Raw genomic sequence first — 21723 nt, 5'->3', positions numbered from 1 at the left:
CCATTTCATCCTCCCAACAGTCAAAGAGTATCTTTATCTTTGCTCTGCTCTTCCTGGTATACAGATGATGAAACAGGGATTTAGCAAGTTTGAGTAACATTTCCTTGGTCATACTGCTAGTAAGTGAAAGAACCAGGGCTTGAATTAAGATCTTTTAAACTCCAAGGTCAGTGTTTTTAACTCCAAGCCATATGACCTTCCTACTGAATGGTGTACTTTTCAGCAGCAGCAGACACTGTTGTTGCAAACGGAGCTTCTGTTGACTAATTCTGGCAGAGAATGGAGTGAAGTCACACAACCGACACTGAACAATTGTTTGTGTGATGCCAGTGCAGCTCGGAAGAGTTGTAAAGGATTTTCTCTCAGTTCTATTGGCTATAAGAGCACAGTCTACATCTAGCACTTTCTTTCACTCTAGGCAGCTGCAGACCGCAGATGGCTTCCTATTCTTAGCCAGTCATTGTAAACCTATTAGAATGTTTTATGAACTCATAGAATATTTGTTTAAAATTATTTATTTAAATTTATTTATTTTTAATTGAAGGATAATCACAATATTGCTTTGGTTTCTGCCATACACCAACATGAATCAGCCATTTGTATACATATGTCTCCTCCCTCTTAAGCCTCCCTCCCACCTCCCATCCCATCCCATCCCTCTAGGTTGTCACAGAGCCCCTGTTTGAGTTCCTTGGATCTCATAGAATTTTTACCATGTCTACATTCCCCCTCTTTTTCAATACAAATGCTCTACTTTGTATTGACAGATCAGCTTTAAAATCATTGGGAAGGAAATTAAAATTATCACCATAATTCACCCTTCCTAAGCAACCAATGAATTTTTGCTGTTGTTATGCTGTTGGGTATGCTGATGTCTTGGCTATATTGTACATTTTTTCCCAGCTTTTATCAGTTCAGTTCAGTTTCTCAATTGTGTCCAACTCTTTGCAACCCCCTGGACTGTAGCATGCCAGGCTTCCCTGTCCATCACCAACTCCTGGTGTTTACTCAAATTCATGCCCATTGATTCGGTGATGCCATCCAACCATCTCATCCTCTGTTGTACCCTTCTCCTCCCATCTTCAATCTTTCCCAGCATCAGAGTCTTTTCCAGTGAGTCAGTTCTTTGCATCAGGTGACCAAAGTATTGGAGCTTCAGCTTCAGCATCAGTCCTTCCAATGAATATTCAGGACTGATTTCTTTTAGGATGAACTGGTTGGATCTTCTTGCAGTCCAAGGGACTCTGAAGAGTCTTCTCCAACACTATAGTTCAAAAGCATCAATTCTTCATCACTCAGCTTTCCTTATGGTCCAACTCTCACATCCATACATGACTACTGGAGAAACCATAGCTTTGACTAGACGGAACTTTGTTGGCAAAGTAATGTCTCTGCTTTTTAATATGCTATCTAGAATGGTCATAACTTTTCTTCCAAGGAGAAAGCATCTTTTAATTTCATGGCTGCAGTCATCATCTTAGGTATGCACATATATTTCAGGATGGAGGCCTCGAAGAACAATTCTGTTTGCGAGCTGGGATGCCGAAGAATTTGGTCTTTTTGGTTCTACTGAGTGGGCAGAGGTTAGTTGGTAATTCGATGTAAGATACATTTTCATAATAATAAAACATAATATTTACTTCACAAGAATGTAAGAATAATGTCAATCTAGCAAGAAAATATTCAAACATTTTTTTCAAAAGTCTGAAACAGCGTATTCATGTTCAAAAATGTTGTCACATGAGAACTAAATTGTACTTGAACTTTTAAAGCCACTTAATGTCAATTGTGGAAATAATTTTGCTTTCTGAGGATGTGCTGGTAGCTAAATAAATCCACTAGAAACTGTACATCATAATAAGATATCAGGTCAGTTTTTTCAGGTTAGCTGCTAAAGCTATTGACATTTAAATACTCCTTGAGGTTGTACTGTCTTCCTCATATCATAATGGCCTACTTTAAATCATGCTAAGAGTGAGATGGAAAATCTCACCACAGAATATTAATGAGGCTTCTTGCAAAGTAATTTTACCTGCATACTTTGTTGGCTGTGGGGAATAGAGCATTGCTGGTAAAGTAGATATACACAAAAATAACATTTATTACATTAACTTCTAGTCATGATATAAATATTTACTTATCTCCTATTATCTTGAAATTATGAGAAGCCATGTGTACTTATATTTTCTTTGAAGTTTACCAAGAAAAAAATGGTGTTCCTGTAAATGAAGATTGATGCTGGTGTCAAGAAGAGCCGAAATATCTTGATTTCCCTCTTTCATATTTTCTTCACTTAGTTTCATGTTTTTTCACTTTATTTTTTATAGTCAGGACACAGAAAATTGCTTGTTTTCGAGGTTCAGAATCCACTTCTATCAAAAAAAATCTTGTTACTCTTTGGCAGTGTTTTAAACTTGAAAACAAAGTTTTAAAGTTTTGACCAGTAGGTGGTACCATAACACAGAAGAACTTAGCTTCTAGGGTTATGTGTGATTAAGAAATGAACTTTTCTGCTCACCATATTAAGGATGTGGACAGTTTCATCTCAAATTTTAGTCTTAAAAATGTTTTTCTTGTTATTTCTTGCCAAATTCTTTCAAACGTTGAAAATCTGGAAAGTCATATGTCAAATTTGGGGTGAACTTGAGCCAACTTCATTCACACACCATACAGTAAATGTGTATGTGCATTTTTTTTTTTTAAGACGGGAGTTATGACTATGTGTTTATTTATTCATTTACTTTATTTATTTATTATAGGAAAATTCCAGACTCCTTCAGGAGCGTGGTGTGGCCTATATCAATGCTGATTCTTCTATAGAAGGTGAATATCATCAGTTTCATAGGAAAATATATATGATCTTGGTAGTAGCAGCAGTTTAGTTCATAAATCATGCACTGACAAGGAATAGAAATCCGGTGACAGGTGGTGAGGGAATCTCCTGCTGGTTTGTTGCACTCACGCCAGCTGTGAGCTCTAGGATGCTAATTTGGACTCTATTGAAACGGCACCCTTTGATTTGTTTGTTTCATCTGGCAGATACCGTATCTATGGTAGGAATTCAGTGATTGTTAAATGAATAAATCATTTATGGAACTAGAGATTTCTATAATTTTAGAGTGGGATATCAAAAAGCTATGATTATGTTTAACTCCTGTCATTATCATATCTTGCATACAAATTTTGAGGACAGATACTGGCTTCCAAGATTTCATCTTTCACCAAGATTTTTTCCTTCTAAATTTTTTTCTTCAATTCAAATACTTACTAAGCTCCTCTCTATGCAATGAATTTTCCAAGATTTCAAAAGAATTAGAGGTTGATAACGAACAATCTAATATTCAAGAGTTAAGATTTAGTATGTGCTGTGATGTGCTTAGTCTGAGTCATGTCAAACTCTTTGCGACTCCATGGACTGCAGCCTGCCAGGCTCCTTTGTTCATGGGAATTCTCCAGGTAAGAATACTGGAGTGGTTTGTCATGCCCTCATGCAGGGGATCTTCCCAACCCAGGGATCGAACCCAAGTCTCCTGCATTGCAGGAGGATTCTTTACCATCTGAGTCACCAGGGAAGCCCAAGATTTAGTATAGATGATAAAATAAATCAGTCTAGGATTCTGATATATGCAGGTACTCTCAGAAAGATATTAATGTACTGATTTTGGAATTCAGAGGACAGAATGATAGCAACTTCAGGAAAGGCTAGAGAAATGAGATAAGCATTGAAGACAGGACTTTTGAATGGGTTTGTTTTGATAAACAGAGATTCAAATGAAGAGACAAGCTTAGGTCAACTTCCAAGAAACCCAAACAGTCCATTGTCACTCACTGCACCATGGTGATGGTTTAGTTGCTAAGTTGTGTCTGACTCTTGCAACCCCATGGACTGTAGCCTGGCAGGCTCCTCTGTCCATGGGATTTTCCAGGCAAGAATGCTGGAGTGGTTTGCTGTTTCCTTCATCAGGGGATCTTCCCAACCCAGGGATCAAACCCAGGACTCCTGCACTGCAGGCAGATTCTTTACTGACTGAGCTACCAGGGAAGCTGGTATGAATCACATTACACCATAGCCCCGCCCTTCCTTCTGTTCCTTGACCACATGCAACTTGTCAGCCACTGTGACTGCTGTTCTGTATACTCAGATTGCTGTTCAACACATCATCTGTTTAATTCTTAGAGTCTCCTTAGGAATGCCATTTTTTTCCAGGAAACGGTATCTTTGCAATACTCATCATTGCCATTATTAAGTAATTATTCGTTTTACAAACTGCCTCCCTTTCTAGACTATATTCTTCCACCAGGAACAGGTGGGATCATACGTCTTCATCCCTGCATGTCTCAATAAATAAATGTTATTTGCATGGGTGCAACAAATGAATGAAGGGTGGACTATAGAATATTTTCTTTAGTTTATTAGTAAGTCTGCCATGTCAACAACAGTTGGGACATGGCATATAATGGAGGCACATTGGCATTTACGTTTTCTTCTGTGTCCATGTATCTGAGCTGCGTAGTCTCCTAATTTAGTTAGTGCATTTCGGTCATCCTCCCCTCCTTCCTCTGAATTTCCTTAGTTAGTGGCTCAGGGGTTGGGCTTATATCTGGCCCTTCTACTTCTTAATTTTGTGACCTCAGGTTGTTGCTCTCTGTGTCTCAGTTTTCTCAGCTCTCACTAAAGTTACTAAGTTAGATCACATATCTCAAAGGTTCTTGTAAGGGTGGAAGAAGTTAATAATTACAAAACTCCGAGTTGTCCCTTGCACAGGGTTGATGTTCAGAAATGTTAACTTGGATTATTATCATCCTTGTTTAAACACATATGAAGATGAAATACCTTGTCACACAGAATGAGTTTTCCAAACATATATTCTTCAAAAGTAGAATAACGTTCTATTGCTGTTTTTTTTTTTTTAAGGTTTTAATGCATTTTTTTTAAATCTGTGGGTTTTTCTGATCATGTCATTCTCTGAATTAATGCTGTTTTGTTTTTTCCCCATCCTTTTTAGGATCAAAAGCAAATAACACCCCCATTAGTCTGTGATTGGAACACAGCTTATCTCACTTTGTTTTGTATTTGAAATTTGATTAACTGTTCCTCTCTCAAACAATACAGTAAATTATGTATTGGCTTCCTAATGTTAGGATGCAGAATTTATGAAGAAAAAATTTCTACTGAAACCATTCTGATATAACTCTCTCTTCAAAGACACTACTATCCTCAGTTTAGGGTGTTGACATTCACATACAAAATTTAGCTCAAAGTGCCAACAATGGGAAATGCTGCTAAATTTAAACATTTACTTTAAGTGTTTTAAAGTAAAGCTTTAAATATAAACATTTATTTGACACAGTAATCATGTGAGGGAAGTACTTTTATTATCTCTGTTGTATAGAACATTTGCTTTAGCAGAGTAGAAGGTGAAGATTTGGAAAGGTGAGAGGTGATTAGAGATTGTTTTATGTGTTGCACCAAGGGTCAAGATAAGGATGAATTTTATCCAGGGATGAATTGGAGAGTTTTGGTCAGATTTGAATTCTATTTATTTATTTTTGGCTGTACATCAAGGCTCATGGGAACTTAGTTTCTGGTCGAGATCAGACCCATGCCTCCTGCAGTGGAAATGCAGTGTCCTAACCAGTGGGCTGCCACGGAAGTCCCCAGTCAAATTTTAAAAGGGTCATTCTGGCTAAGGAGTTAGGAATGGTCTTTGAATGGAAGAATAAAATATCATGTAAGAAACGAATCGCCAGTCTATGTCCGATGCAGGATACAGCATGCTTGGGGCTGGTGCACGGGGATGACCCAGAGAGATGTTATGGGGAGGGAGGTGGGAGGGGGGTTCATGTTTGGGAACGCATGTAGAGAAAAAAAAAGAAAACAATCTTCTCCTTGTCTTTCAGGAAACTACACTCTGAGAGTTGATTGTACTCCACTTATGTACAGCCTGGTATATAACCTAACAAAGGAGGTAAAAATAATTACATGAAATTTTAAGTTCTATAAATATTTTCCTGAGGTGGCATTATTATGTTTATTATGTTGAACAACTGTTGTTTTATAACTTTTTTTTTCCACATAGCAAACATCCACTCCTAGAAATGTCTTATAAATGGTGGATGCACGCTATCCTGTTTTGCCCCACATCAGTGTGAGGCAGTCTTTGGGGAGTATTGAGTATGCCGTATCCATTTGAAATGAAACAACGGAGCTCAAACAGCATTAGCCATTGAAGTCATACAACTTGTTCAGTACCTGCACCATGACTGAGTCCTGTGGTTTAACTTCTTAGTTTTAAAACTGATTTTTACTCTTTAATATGATACCAGTTAATTCAGGACTCAGGAAAAGTTGATATTTCTAACTTGTTGAGAAAGAGTAAGTAAATCACTGCATGCAGAGTCCTGGGACAGAGACTGGAGTACATGGGTTGAATGTACTCAGTTCATGATTTCCTGCTGTGGCTTTCAGTCCACTGAGCTGAAGTTGCCTTATTCCTTCTGATAGCAGCACGAGATACTGAACGTGGTGGTGTCTGAATTTCTGCAGGACTGAAATTTCTGCAGGCAGCTCTTCATTTTAGTTCTCCTGCCCCATAAAGCCTCTGGTCCTAGGTTTAGTCATAATGAATGAACTTTTGCATGGCAGATTTTTGTTTTTACTGCTGTTTACCTCCTGTGAACAGAAAAAGGATAAAAAAAAAACAAAAACCTTGCTTATTTAACAGAGGGCTAACAGAATTATCAACTGCAAGGTATTTACTAAGAAAAATATTTGTTTCCCTCAAGTAGGGATTTTGGAGAAGGAAATGGCAATCCACTCCAGGACTATTGCCTGGAAAATCCCATGGACAGAGGAGCCTGGTGGGCTGCAGTCCATGGGGTCGCAAAGAGTTGGACACGACTGAGCGACTTCACTTCACTTCACTTCAAACATATGGTTAAGCTTTGGCTTAACAAGCATGGAATTTAATTTATTGGCATCTCCAGTAGGAGTGGAAAAGTTTAATTTGGCACCAATCTATTTGTATGTTACTAAAGAGTGCCTTCAGGATCTGCAGTTTTTAATCAATTCCTGTGATGTTGTTACAAAATTAAATATTTGGAACATTGCATCTCAGAGAATTCCCACCATTTATGGAATTTAAAGCCAATGCCAGGGAAGCTTGGCAGTTATATTTACTTACCAGGTGGATTGGTGGTTCTCTGTGACAAAGGCAAAAACACTACTTCTAGGTTAGTTTTGAAATTATGTGATACTTGGTTATTTTGGATTTTTAAAAATTATGTTTTGTTTATTTTGAGAAGATGATTTGCAGCATTTCAAATTTTAGTGATAAACTAAGCCATCTAGTAATATATTTCTACATTATGCAAAAATTCATATTTCCTAAAATAAATGGAATGTTTCTGCCATTTGTAGCAAAAGTTTTGGGTAAATTTATAAGCTTGAGTGAAGTTATTTTGTTGCTTTACATACTGACGTTTTACCTCATGCTTATGCAAATTTAATTGTGTTCCCATTGACCATTGCACATGCCTGTGTTATAGCGCCTAGCACATGAAATCCACACTTTTATTTACAGTTCCCACTAGTAGATGATATGTAATGTGTGTTATTATTCTTTGTATTGCTAGCATCTACAAAAAGTCTTCCACAGCATAAGTAGTCTATAAATTTTTTTGAGTTGAATCTGTTAAAAAAAAAAATCATAGGACTTTTATTAAATATAAAATGAAATTTTTTATACCATATACTAGTCAATTCCCAATAATAGTCGAATATTAATTGCAATTTAGTGTGCTAAATGTTTTGGCATAACATTTAATGCTCTGAAACTCACATTCAGTAGTAGAGCATATTTTACTCCCTTAGTTTTCTTATCTGTAAAATCTAAAAATTCATTAAAAGCCCTGTGTTTAACATAAATACAATATACACTCAACTAAGTAAAATATTAGTGCATTTATTTTCTTATGTATTATTTAATGACTTTGACAACCTTGTTGGCACAAAGCAACATTAAAACAAAACAAAAATCTTCCCTTAACCAGCTTGTTCCTTTTCATTTTTTTTAAAGAGGAGAAGGAATGGATCATTGAAAGTAGCCTCCTTTAATTCAGAAGAATAGATTGAAAAAAATCTTATATTATGACCATTCATCTGAATTTAATGGCTTGGTAATAATTTAGTGTACCTTTCTTTCCATATACTCCATGTATTTTTATTATAATAGTTGTATTATGTATAGTAACATTTTCCCATATCATCAGAAACCCAGTGCTGTAATTCTTAATGACTGCTAATGTATGAATTACTTCTCATGTTTTCCTTAATATGATTTAACTACTCATTCCCTGGTTAATAGATATTTAGATTTTGAAACATCTGATTTGTAAGTATACTCTCTTTTTCCCCTGTTTAACTCATGTAGCTCCGAAGTCCTGATGAAGGTTTTGAAGGCAAGTCTCTTTTTGAGAGCTGGAATGAAAAAAGTCCTTCCCCTGAATTCAGTGACTTGCCAAGGTAAACAAACAGAACTCTGTAAGGAATTGTGTCAAAAATAAAGGATAGCTTCTCTTAATAAATAATAAAAGTTTAAAATTCTCTAACATCTGATAAAGATTAAGCAATGCTTAGGTTCACAAATAAAATTGTTACCTGAAAACTGGGTTTGCCTCTCAAGGAGTGTAGAGCCAAAAGACACAACCAAGTCAAAGACCTGGAGATGGAAGGATGAATTACTTGCAGCAAGTTTGGAAAACACTGGTTGTGCTTAGTCAGTCCTGTATGACACTTTGTGACCCACTGCAGGGGTGTAGCCCAGGCTTTTTTGTCCATGGGATTTCCCAGACAAGAATATTAGAGGGGGTTGCTGTTTCCTTCTGCATCTCCTGTGTCTCCTGCATTGCAGGCAGATTCTTTACTTGCTGAGCCATCATGGTAACCTGGAAAACACCTGGGGATCTCTCCTAAAGCAGTATTTCCCTGAACAGTAAAATCATAGATGTTTTAAGCTAAAAGTACATGCACATTCATGAAGGGGCTTGAGCAGAGTATCAGTTCAGTTCAGTCGCTCAGTCATGTCCGACTCTTTGTGACCCCATGAATAATTCATAATAAAATTGGGACAAAATTTGAAAAAGTCCAAAATTTAGTTGACTGAGTTCAGTAAAGGTTAACATCATTATTCCCAGCTGATCTGGTGGTTGAGCACACATAGGGGTTTACGTTCTGAAGAACAGCTCAAAAATGTTCTTTAGGCTAATATTTACCATTGTAACTGAACTGAAAGTCTTTACAACAGGCTTATTATCTTTGCTGTTGTTACTTCTCTTGCCCAAGTCATTTGTTCCTAAATTTTCTTGTTGCCTTAAAATTATTTATTACTGAGACCTGTTCAGGGATAAGCACTGTGGCCAGGGCTTTATCACAAAATGGCTTAGATCAAAAGTGAGTTGTCTTATGTCAAGAAAGCCAAACCTAGTTCTCTTTTTCTAGGGACCCTCTACCCTGTCTGCTTACAAATATTGGTATGTGTTTTGAAATTAAATCTATAGACCATCAAAATGTGCTTCTCTTTTGAATAGATTATACACATGGTACCTAAGTCTGTCCTCTTGCTGCTTAATAAATTTCCTTTTTTTCTGAACATCATGAAATATTTTGGTTACTCTGAGAAGAATATAAGCATCATATCAGGTTTAGCCATATCTTCACAAGCAAGGAATGAGGAATAAATATCTCCGTAGTTTGAGATTAAGGTAATGGTATGAATAATTTAAAATTTTAAGGATAGGATTTAAATCTGAGTTATCTGAAAATTTTCTGATTCTTTTAACTGTATCATGTACAACAAATAAAGATAATAAAATAAGTCAGTGAAGGAAAATAGTTTCCAACTTCAAGAATTTTTAATAGTGAAATACAATTCTTCTTGATTCTCTTAAAGAGCTCCTAAAATCCCTGGAATTTTCTAAGAGGTGAGAGGGACAAACGTATCTTTTGTTTTGTTAATGAGGTAACATAGACCCACACTTAAAAAGTGGGGACTGGTTGCCAGGAGAACCAATCGAGTGATTTGAGGGTTGTAACTTTCAATCTGGCCCTCAACCTCCCTGGAAGGGAGGCAGCCTGAGGTTGACTCAGTCATTGGTGTCCAATAACTTAACTGATCATGACCATGTACTGAGATTTTCATAAAACCTCAAAACTATAGAGTTTGGGGGAGCTTCCTGGCTGGTGAACATGTGGAGATGCTGGAAGAGTGGTGAGCCTAGACAACGTTGGGCGTTCTGACCCTTTTCCTGTACCTCATCCTATGCATCTCTTGTATCTGGCTGTTTCTGAGTTATAATCTTCCACAATAAATTGGTGATCTAGTAAGTAAATGCTTCTCTTGGTTCTATGAGCTGCTCTAGCCAGTCCAAGGAGGGGTTTGTGGGACCCTCCTCTCTGTAGTGGTTGGTCAGAAGCACAGGATTCTGAGTTGGGGGGGTGGGACAGTCTCTGGTGGCAAGCCCTTCATGTCTGAGACCTGACTCCAGGTGGGCAGTGTCAGAACTGATTTGAATTGTAGAATACCCAGCTGGTGTCCTGGAGAATTGTGTGCTGTTGGTGTGGGAAACCCTCCCCTCCCCACATAACAGGTTGGAATTGGGTCCAGAAACTCAAAAGAACAATGATAACCCCTCCCCAAAATAGTCTTCAGGAAATAGACATTTTGTGATCAAAAATGACATTCCCCTTTTTTTTTTCTTGCTGCTTCTCTAAAGGCAGTATATCTAAAAATTGTATTTATGGTATTGAGTGGAAATTTAGTTTAATTCATTTTGATCTATAGTCAATGAAGAAGTTACTCAAATAATCCTGTATTTTATCTCTAAAAGGATTAGCAAATTAGGATCTGGAAATGATTTTGAAGTGTTCTTCCAAAGACTTGGAATTGCTTCAGGCAGAGCAAGGTATACTAAAGATTGGGTAAGTCTATTAATAAGTTCTTCAGGATTAATTATGAATATATTTTAGCTAAACAAATAATTGTGGATCAAAAAAAGTGACTTAAGCACCATGCTTGCTACATCCGTGATTTTGTTCAGCAACTTAGAATTCTTCCCATTTTTAATTGGTTTCTTCTGATGTCTGTCTACTCAGACAGGTAAAGCGTCTGCCTGCAATGTGGGAGACCCGGGTTCGATCTCTGGGTCGGGAAGATCCCCTGGAGAAGGAAATCGCAACCCACTCCAGTACTCTTGCCTAGAAAATTCCATGGATGGAGGAGCCTGGTGGACTACAGTCCATGGGGTCGCAAAGAGTTGGACACGACTGAGAGACTTCACTCACTCACTTCACTCATATACTTCTGCTATTTCTTTCTTTTTCAGTTTTAGTTATTATCCATTTACTTCTTTCTAGGGAAGCTAGGCATTCAGTTCTCTTATGTCACGTCCTCTCCCAACCCCCAAATACTTTCCTTCATGGCATTGTTTTCAATATCATATTTGTGCTTCATTTGTTGATTAGAAGGCTTTTTTTTTTTTTTTTTTTTCCTCCATGTATCTACAAACGTCTAGTATATTCAAACTCATCAGGTGATCTGGCAGAGTTCATTTTCCCTGTTGGGGCTCTTCTGCTTCTCTGGGTTCTCTGGTTATTCTTTCTGCCTGTGGCACAGTTCTTGCCTAAATTTTAAAAGAAAGCTGAGAACATCTTCATTTCACTCATACTTTGAATTTTCTGTTTCCCAGATTTTATGACTTCCTTTTTCTTACTTACTCACCTCTTTTTTTGGATCACATCTTTCAGGCACTTCTTGAAAAGAATGAACAAAAGCTAAATACCTTGCATGCTTGTTATACTACACAGAATTCTTCAATAATTTGACTGGGAAGAAAAATTTTGTTTCAAATTCTGTACCCTTAGAATTTTGATCTTATTGCTTTATTGTCTCCCAGCCTGTTGAGAGATGTTATTTGCTCCCTGATCTGTTGTTTCTTGCTTTTTATTTTTAAAGGAAAATTTTAGTATCTACTCTTTATGACTGCATTGCCCTTGGTGAACAAATGTGTATTATGTCATATTTTAATATGCTGAACTGGGCACAAGTTATACCCTTTGTCCTGGAAACTTATGGATTGTAGTTGGAGGAAATGTTTTTTTCTTTGATTATTCCCTCTTTTCTCTTTCTTAACTCATGAATTTGTTTAGCCTCTAGGGGATTCTTTTCCAATGCCTTTATCTGTTCTCTTGCATTCCTATCTGTGTCTTTTTTTACATTCTGCAATGTTTTCTTCAACTATGCCATTCGTTTATTATTATTTTTTTCTATTAAGTTTCCCTCCATTCCCTGTTGCTGCTAAGTCGCTTCAGTCGTGTCCGACTCTGTGCAACCCCAGAGACGACAGCCCACCAGGCTCCCCATCCCTGGGATTCTCCAGGCACGAACGCTGGAGCGGGCTGCCATGTCCTTCTTTCCCTGCAGTACCTCCTTACTCTGAGATGATTTTATTCCAGTTTGCAGGCTGGATCTATAACTTTCCAGTTAAAAGGTGTCTTCAAATGCCTGGCCATCTTTGGCTATCTCTCTTGTTTGGGAGTGAGACTAGAGAGAGCTCATATGCGAGGTGGTGTGTGTTGAAGGGGAAGCTTCACAAGAGAGGGACTGGGGGTGCCTGTTCTAGTTGCTTCGGTGGGAGACAGCTAACACTGAGGATCTGTAGTCTTTTGTCTTGGGTTGGTTATTCTGCCCAGACAGAAAATCGCTCACCGCTGGCGTTGGTATTGAGGGTAGATGTAAATATCATCTACATTTTCTCATGAGAAAACTTCAGCAAGAAAGGTTAGTGATTCTGGGGTTAATAAATGGCCAGAGTTATTTGGGGTAATAAGTTCTGAAGCCTGGATTCAGACTCTGGCAGGCTAACTCCAGAGTCCCACTCTCAATACACCTCTATATAAAGTGTTCTATTATATCAGTTTAAAAAAAAAAAAAAGGCAAGCATCTTTAAAAAGTGGGCAAAAGGCATAAATCAGCAACTCAGGATTTGAAAAGTTGTTCCCTCTTGCCTTTTGTGTATGTTCTTGTATTCTTATAACCGTCTGAGCGTTACTTCTCTCTTTAGTGAGATTTCGGATCTACTACTGAACCCTCACTGTTTAGACTGTCACTCATCAGCACACTGCTTGTCAGAAAATTACTCATTCATGAAATTTCAGTCAGTAAACAATTTGCACCCTTGCTGTATATGATATGTTATGCTTATTTTCTTGCCTCTAACAATTCTCTGTCTTCTTAAATTATTTTCACACAAATGCAGCATTATCTTGTCTTTATTTGAGGAAGATTTTTACATTTCCTGTTTTCTTAAAGGCAAGAATGTTAGGTTTCTTGCAAGATCATTTTTACAGTATTGTTTATGTTATATACACATACTTTTTTACTAGTGAGAACCTGGGGCAGGTTTTAATAATATAATAATAAACATTTAGTAAGTGGCTTATTGAAGTACTTAGATACTTCCTTTATTCATTACTGACTAAAACAGTCTTACTAACAGTAACTGTGGTACTATGCATTTTATATAAGTTATCTTACAAAGGATACATTTTGGATTTTCTTTTTTTTTGTAGGAAACAAGCACATTCAGCAGCTATCCACTGTATCATAGTATCTATGAAACGTATGAATTAGTGGAAAAATTTTACGATCCAGCATTTAAGTATCACCTCGCTGTGGCCCAGGTTCGAGGTGGAATCATCTTCGAAATAGCCAATTCCATAGTGCTGCCCTTTGACTGTCGAGATTATGCTGTTGTTTTAAGAAAGTATGCTGATAAAATCTACAATATTTCAATGAAGCATCCACAAGAAATGAAAACATACAGTGTGTCATTTGGTATGCTACTTTTCCTCTTTCAAAGCTCTCAATCTGTAATCTCTAAAATGTAATGACTTACCTTAGGTCCATTTATTATTTATTGCTATTCCACATGATCAAATATTTTATGCATATAAATGTTTCCTCTGTCTCACTGATGCCTATCTTGCAATATACAAAATATAATTACCTTGTTAAATACAAAAGGGAACAGCTTCCTATATGGTTCCCCTTGTTTAAACTATAGAGCAATGCCTTTTCATTAGGTTCTAATTTCTCTTTTAGATTCACTCTTTTCTGCAGTGAAGAATTTTACAGAGATTGCTTCTAATTTCAGTGAGAGACTGCAAGACTTGGATAAAAACAAGTATGTTCTGCATATATACAGAGAGACAGATAGATATGCTATGCATGCACTGTATATAATAAAAAAGAAATACTAGTTGATGTCTTATTGTTGAACTATCTTTGGAAAGTGTTTTTCTGCTTTCTTTCTATTCTAACACACCCTATACAGGGCTGCCATATCTCTTAAAGATGTATTTTTGACATTCAGGTTACATATGTGCTGTTGAGAATGCTGGTGCCTCCATTACTATGAACTGAGTAGTAGTAACAAAATTTCCACCTTAACGTTGAAGGGTCTTTCACTATATGTCCCCATAATTTTCTTGTTTTTTTTTTTCTTGTTGTTTCAACATCTGTACATCATATTTCAACCAGTTTTCCCAAAACACACCTTCTTCTTCCCTCTTCTTAATGTCATTACTCCCACAAACACTTCATAATCTACACTGCCACCTGGAAAAATTCTCTATATCCAGAATAGCAAATAAGATAAAGCCATTATTTTTTTTTTCCATAAAGTAGAATTTTGAGAGTGAATATCAATTAAATACATAATGATGATACAAATATCAAATCCTTGGGGACTGATGCAAGAATACATGGAAAGAGACAGTGCAGACAGATCAAAAGTTAGACCAGTGATATATAAGGAAGTATTTGTAATGAAAGATATATTAAAATCAAATGAGAAAAGTATTCAGTAATATTGTATAAGCTCTTTCAGGAATTGGTAAAAAAAAAAAAAGTGAATCCAAAATCTCACTTCACATTCTATGCAAAGATAAACAACAGGTATAGAAGAATTTTTTAATAAAAATAGAAATATCTTAGAAATGAGATTCAAAGTTTAGGAATGATAATGCAGTCAGATTTGAGAATATTAAAATGATTAATAATATGAAAATTAATAATCCAAATCAAAGATAAAAGACTGGGAAGTTTGGATGGTGGGTAATAAATACCCAGAAAATATGAATGGGGGTAATACAGATATTATAAGAAATTTGGTTTTGAAAACTGATTAGAGAATCCAAAAGACAAAGTGGGAAATATTGACACTAGACAAGCGAATTAAAAAATAACATATTATCTATACAGAAATAGAAAAAAAAATTCAAATTTACTAGTAATTCCAAAACCACAAATGAAAATGTATTATTTTCATATCAAGTGAGTAGCAATTTAAAATTTGTTTGTGCAAATTGCTGCAGGCAGTACACTGAAGCTGATGCTGTTGGGCTTTATTTTTTCTGATAGCATTGAAATTGCTATTGCTTTAAGCTATTAAAAAACATAAACATATATTATTACAATTTCTAGAGCAATGACAGTGTTCTTACACTCTGCCATAGTATTTCTATTTCTTGAAATTTTTTCCTTCAGGAAAGGGTCTCAAGTTTGAGAGAATGAAATGGCTTCTCACAGAAAAAATCAAATTATAATATCAAATAACTCAAAGCAGCCGTAATACCTATGAGGACAGAAATTATTAAACAATCGGATGTCCACCAATTTAAACATTTTGTAAACATTACAAGTGAAAATTATGAAAGAAGTTTATTAAGATATAATAATATGTTAAGCAAACAAAAGTCATAAAATTGTTCATATACACTGTTTTATTGAATACACAGAAAATGTTACAAAAAAGCGATTAGTATAATAATCGTGTTATCCTTAGGTGAATGTGAAGATTTATTCCCTTATACTTTATAATTCTTTTCAAATTTTTATCTAAGTAAAAATAACCAATGATAAATAAATTTTAGAGTAATGTCAAACACTGTATAGTCGGGAAGATCCCCTGGAGTAGGAAGTGGCAACCCACTCCAGTCTATAAAGCTGATTTTCTGTCATTAAATAAATGATGTTTCTTCCTTGTGGGGGAACTGCCTGATTTTCTGTCATTAAATAAATGATGTTTCTTCCTTGTGGGGGAACTGCCTGATGGCATAGTATGGTAGTCTAGCGCACTGGGCTTTCACTTCCTTGAGTATTTCTGGATTTGTCTTACTATCTCTAGGTGATAGTTAAAGTACAGTTTGTATCTCTATATTATGTATGCATACCCTGAAACCCTGGGAAGCCCACTGAGCTCCTATTTCACTCTAAAACTTTCTAGATGTGAACTTGGGCAAGTTATTTCTCTACTGAATCTGAATATCTCATCTATAGAATGGGGCTGCTATTCATGCATAACTTGAAGGATTGCTTAGATGATTAAAAGGAATATATTTTATAAACATTCAGAATAGTAATGGTCACATAGTTTTCTTATTAAAACTAAGACATAACAAAGCTAGAGATAATTCATTTTTATATAAAGTAATTTGATTCCTTATGGTAGTGATTATTTTTAATTAGTTAATTAAATTATGATAATACGTTGAATTTAATAGCATATTGCTGCCCTACTCCAGGATTGCTGGTAAATTTTCAGGTATATTGAGGCATTTTTATTACAGTAACACTCTCCTGCACACTTTGAAGTGTGAACTCTGTAAGCAGGAAGAGTCTGATACCTAACAGGCATTCAAATATCGTTGAAAGGACAAAATAAGCAACATCCCTGTGTTCATGTAGGTTTGTCTTTAAAAACAATAAAATATTATTAGCCATCATTTGGTAAATATAATTCTCTAGGCACCCTACTAAATATTAATATACTAATCCATTTCAATATTTAAGTGACTTATGAACAGATTATTAGGATACTTAAAATGAAAAAGTCTTGCCTATTATTTGAATACCTAGTTTATAGTTAGCTATTTCAGTGTAAATAAAAATTACTATAATTTTTTTCCATTGGCACGTTGAACATTTTTAGTGGTTTTTTGGTTTGTGCTTTAAATTGGGGGTATAGTTGCTTTACAGTTTTGTGTTGTGTTAGTTTCTGCTGTACAAAGAAATGAATCAGCTGTTTGTATACATGCATCCCCTCCCTCTTGGACTTCCCTCTCAACCTGGCTCCTGTCCCACCCATCTGGGTCAGCAGAGAGCGCTGAACTGAACTTTCTGTGCTTTGTAGCTGTTCCCAATAGCTGTCTGTTTTATCCATGGTAGTGTATATATGCCAATCCTAATCTCCCAGTTCATCCATGCCTTCCTGCCCAGGCCCCTGTGTCCACACTTCATTCCCTGCACTCTCTATTACTGCCCTGCAGATATGTTCATTCGTACCATTTCTCTAGTTTCCTCAGATATGGATTAAATATATGATATTTCTTTCTTTCTTTCTGACCTAATTGTAAGCCTCAGCAGAATATTACTTTATGGGATTTAAAGAAATATAACTATGCATGCTACTGTTCTTAATTTGCATGTTATAGGAATTTAAAATTAGCTGTGTTTAGATTTGCTTTGAATGTTTAGTTTGCTGGGTAGTGCACTTATTTTCGTGAAGCTGCAACTTATGCCTTTCCTTTTCTAGCCCAATATTATTAAGAATTATGAATGATCAACTGATGTTTTTGGAACGAGCATTTACTGATCCTTTAGGATTACCAGACAGGCCTTTCTATAGGTAAGGATAAAAATATGGCTCTTCATTTTAATAAAATTTTTTCTTATTATTTGCATTGTGGCAAAAATGTATTTGATTTCTTGCAAACAAAAAATTCCAAAACATATGTAGTAAATGGTTAATATTATTTATTTCTATAAAATGATTACTACAGGTTTTTATTATCTTTTTTGATTGTTTCCGTATATAAAAGAGTATATGCTCATTGTAGGAAATTTAGAAGACTGAGGAAGTCAGAAGTAGAAAATAAAAATCTCCCCTTTGGTATACATAACCTTTAGCCCCTTTTTATTTTCTTTTAAATGTGTATTTATGCATATACATAAGGCATAATAAATATATACTTATTTATTGTCTTAATGTTGATAGATTTTTTCCCCTAATTTATTTCTGATAACCATCAACTGTCCCCAGGTTGATCTTACTAAGAATTCAGAAAGAATTGGATCATTGACCAGCCAGAAATGATCCCATCTTTATGTGCAGGGATTATTTGTGAAGAATTGGAATTGAGACTAAGGGTGTCATCCAAACAGAGTGAATGGTCTCCCCCTGGCGGCAGCACTGTGCCCCTTTCCTTTTTTGTCTTTTTACTGTGGAACTTGTCCTTCTCTTCCAAGGTTATTATATGCACTTCCCTCATAGCTCAGTTGGTAAAGAATCCGCCTGCAATTCAAGAGACCCAGTTCAATCTCTGGGTTGGGAAGATCCGCTGGAGAAGGGCTAGGCTACTCACTCCAGTATTCTTGGGCTTCTCCTGTGACTCAGCTGGAAGAAGATCCCTGGGGAAGGGAAAAAGGGTACCCACCCCAGTATTCTGGCCTGAAGAGTCCCATGGACTGCATAGTCTGTGGGGTTGCAAAGAGTTGGACAAACTGAATGACCTTTGCTTTTGCTTTCACTTTCACTAGCTCCTTCAGTAAAACAGCAGCCTCTGCTGAGGTCATGTTGAATGTTACAAAACTGTTTTTTAATGATTCTCGGTTGGTGCTACGTATTGCAGCACGACTTCCTTTTTAAGTAGGAGAAAAACATAGTGACAGGTTGTCGTTACTGTTGTTAGTCATTAAGTCGTGTCCAGCTCTTTGCAGCCCCATAGTCTCCTCTGTCCACAGATTTTCCAGGCAAGAATATGGAGTGGGTTGCCATGCCCTCCTCCAAGGGATCTTCCCAACCCAGGGATTGAACCCACATATCCTGAAATGGCAGGCGGATTCTTGACCTCTGAGCCACCAGGGAAGTCCATACAATAACTGATTGGCTGGGTCACAAATGAGACCCTATTGTTCTGCATTTCAGAAGATAGAATGGTATTTTGAAGTCATCACTTCTTTACAGTATACACTGAGATTCATCAGTTCATCTCCCAGACCTCAATTTCCTCCTCTTTAAGATGCTAATATCAATTTTGTAGACTTTATTTTCAAGAATTAGAAAACTTATGGTGGTTTACTCACTAAGTCATGTCTGACTCTTGTGACCCCATGGACTATAGCCTGCCAGGCTCCTCTGTCAGTGGCATTTGCCAAGCAAGAATACTGGAGTGGGTTGCCATTTCCTTCTCCAGGGGATCTTCCCGACCCAGGGATCAAACCCAGGGCTGCTATGTTGCAGGCAGTCTCCTGCATTGCAGGTGGATTCTTTACCCACTGAGCCACCAGGGAAACCCTTTAGAAAAATTATAGGTTAATAATTTAATGCTAAGTGTGATATATAGTAGGTGACAAGCTGCTGTTGCTATCACTGTCATCATTTTTGTTGCTCTGAGCCACTTTAGGTCATTGTCTAAAGTCAAAAGATAGTTAATTACCACATACTTCATAGTCTTTGGAGATTGAACTTGGAAGTCTAGTTGACAAGTGGCAATTAGAGTTATACAATCCATGAATTGTAGAGCGCCCTTGTTTCCTCCCTTGTATATGTAATTTGAGCAACTGATAGCAAACTATTTCTATCAACAGGCATATCATCTATGCTCCAAGCAGCCACAACAAGTACATGGGGGAGTCATTCCCCGGGATCTACGATGCTCTCTTTGATATTGAGAACAGAGTGGACCCATCCAAGGCCTGGGAAGAAGTGAAAAGACAGATTTCTATTGCAGCCTTCACAGTGCAGGCTGCAGCAGGGACTCTGAGAGAAGTCGCCTAAGAAATTTCTTCGTAAAACGCATACTGAATTGGTATGATGTATCGGAAAGAATCGTGTTGGATGTATTGATAAACTGAAAGGTAAAGTTGTGTACATGTATATACATAGGTATAGATAGATACATACATCTACCTTGGTGTTTCTTTTCTTCTTCTTATAGATCAATAAGAAAGATGGATATTTTTCTTCTAAAATTATAGAAAGTTATTCTGAAGTTGAACTAAATGATGAAAGTAAGAAGTGCCTAAAATTTTAATACACTTAGGTGGCATTATCAGAGAATCATGTCTCCTTCGACACTTCCAGATCTGTTCCTGTCACTGCACATGTAGAAAGCATCAGTTTGTTACTGAACACGGGGGAAAATCCACAGGGCTTCGTCAAGCCCGGGATCTGGGTCTGCCTGGCCTCCCAGGGCTGAGAGGATTGCTGTATTCGATCAGTAGTTGGGCAGCTCTGGTCTAGTCACCCTGAAGGTAAATGTTGCCTGCTAATGCAGGGGACTTAAGAGATGTGGGTTCAATCCCTGGGTCAGGAGGATGCCCTGGAGCAGGGCACAGCAATCCACTCCAGTATTCTTGCCTGGAGAATCCCCTGGACAGAGAAGCCTGGCAGGTTACAGTCCATGGGGTCTCAGAGAAGGACATGACCGAAGCGACTCACACACAACTATGTGGTATGTTTTCTGGGGAACAAGGCTGACTATCTTTTTGGTTCACCCACCATACCTGAAAGGCAAAGATAAGTGTTTCATATAAACTGGATAACTGAGTTGAATCAATAGGGAACACAGGTAGTGAAATGCAATACTTCATATATCTTTAACATGTTTAATTTATAGATGTACCTTTAAATAAATTTTAGCTAGTTGAAAGTGAAAGTGAAGTCGCTCAGTGGTGTCCAACTCTTTGTGACTCCATGGACTGTAGCCTACCAGGCTCCTCCATCCATGGGATTTTCCAGGCAATAGTACTGGAGTGGGTTGCCATTCCCTTCTCTAGCTAGTTTAAACAAATATTTAAACTCGCTGATTGACAGCACTGAAAAGTGAAACTGTTAGTTGCTCAGTCCGCTAAACTCTGCTAGTCCATGGGCTAGCCAGGTGCCTCCATCCATGGGATTTTTCCAGGCAAGAATACTGGAGTGGGTTGCCATTTCCTTCTCCAGGGGATCTTCCTGACCCAGGGATTGAATCTGGGTCTCCTGCATTGCAGACTGATTGTTTACAGTCTGAACCATCCGGGAAGCCACCAGGGACTGCTCTGAGTGATATGTAAATCAAAACTGGAGCCGATTATGCAGAGTGAAGGAAGCCAGAAAGAAAAACACCAATACAGTATACTAACACATACATATGGAATTTAGAAAGATGCTAATGATGACCCTGTATGCGAGACAGCAAAAGAGACACAGATGTGTAGAGCGGACTTTTGGACTCTGAGGGAGAGGGAGAGGGTGGGATGATTTGGGAGAATGGCATTGAAACATGTATACTAGCATGTAAGAAACGAATCACCAGTCTATGTTTGATGCAGGATACAGGATGCTTGGGGCTGGTGCACGGGGATGATCCAGAGAGATGATATTGGGTGGGAGGTGGAGGGGGGTTCATGTTTGGGAACTCATGTACACCTGTGGTGGATTCATGTCAATGTATGGCAAAACCAATACAGTACTGTAAAGTAAAATAAAGTAAAAATAAAAATTAAAACAAACAAAAACCTCTGGAACAAAAAAGAGACAAAAGATTATGCTCTCCTCTGAGAAGCACAAATAGGGCATACTTAGTCCATTTTAGAAGAGATTACTTCTCTTACGTTACATTTA

General features: G+C 37.1%; 1 protein-coding gene across 1 annotated transcript in view; it reads left to right on the top strand.

Moving 5' to 3' along the window:
• The window catches only part of LOC128068851 (Putative N-acetylated-alpha-linked acidic dipeptidase), a 68550-nt gene extending 48654 nt beyond the window's left edge, over positions 1 to 19896 (top strand). Inside the window, exons 11-19 of the mRNA XM_052662087.1 lie at positions 1501 to 1583; positions 2760 to 2823; positions 5902 to 5969; positions 8433 to 8524; positions 10888 to 10978; positions 13628 to 13892; positions 14160 to 14241; positions 17653 to 17745; positions 19707 to 19896. Coding sequence (XP_052518047.1) covers positions 1501 to 1583; positions 2760 to 2823; positions 5902 to 5969; positions 8433 to 8524; positions 10888 to 10978; positions 13628 to 13892; positions 14160 to 14241; positions 17653 to 17745; positions 19707 to 19896 — 1028 coding nt within the window. The remainder of the gene's footprint in view (positions 1 to 1500; positions 1584 to 2759; positions 2824 to 5901; positions 5970 to 8432; positions 8525 to 10887; positions 10979 to 13627; positions 13893 to 14159; positions 14242 to 17652; positions 17746 to 19706) is intronic.
• The last annotated feature ends 1827 nt before the right edge of the window (positions 19897 to 21723 follow it).

The sequence above is a fragment of the Budorcas taxicolor genome, chromosome 25 (assembly GCF_023091745.1).
Source record: "Budorcas taxicolor isolate Tak-1 chromosome 25, Takin1.1, whole genome shotgun sequence".
Lineage (NCBI taxonomy): Eukaryota > Metazoa > Chordata > Mammalia > Artiodactyla > Bovidae > Budorcas > Budorcas taxicolor.
This window is presented reverse-complemented; position numbering and strand designations above follow the sequence as displayed.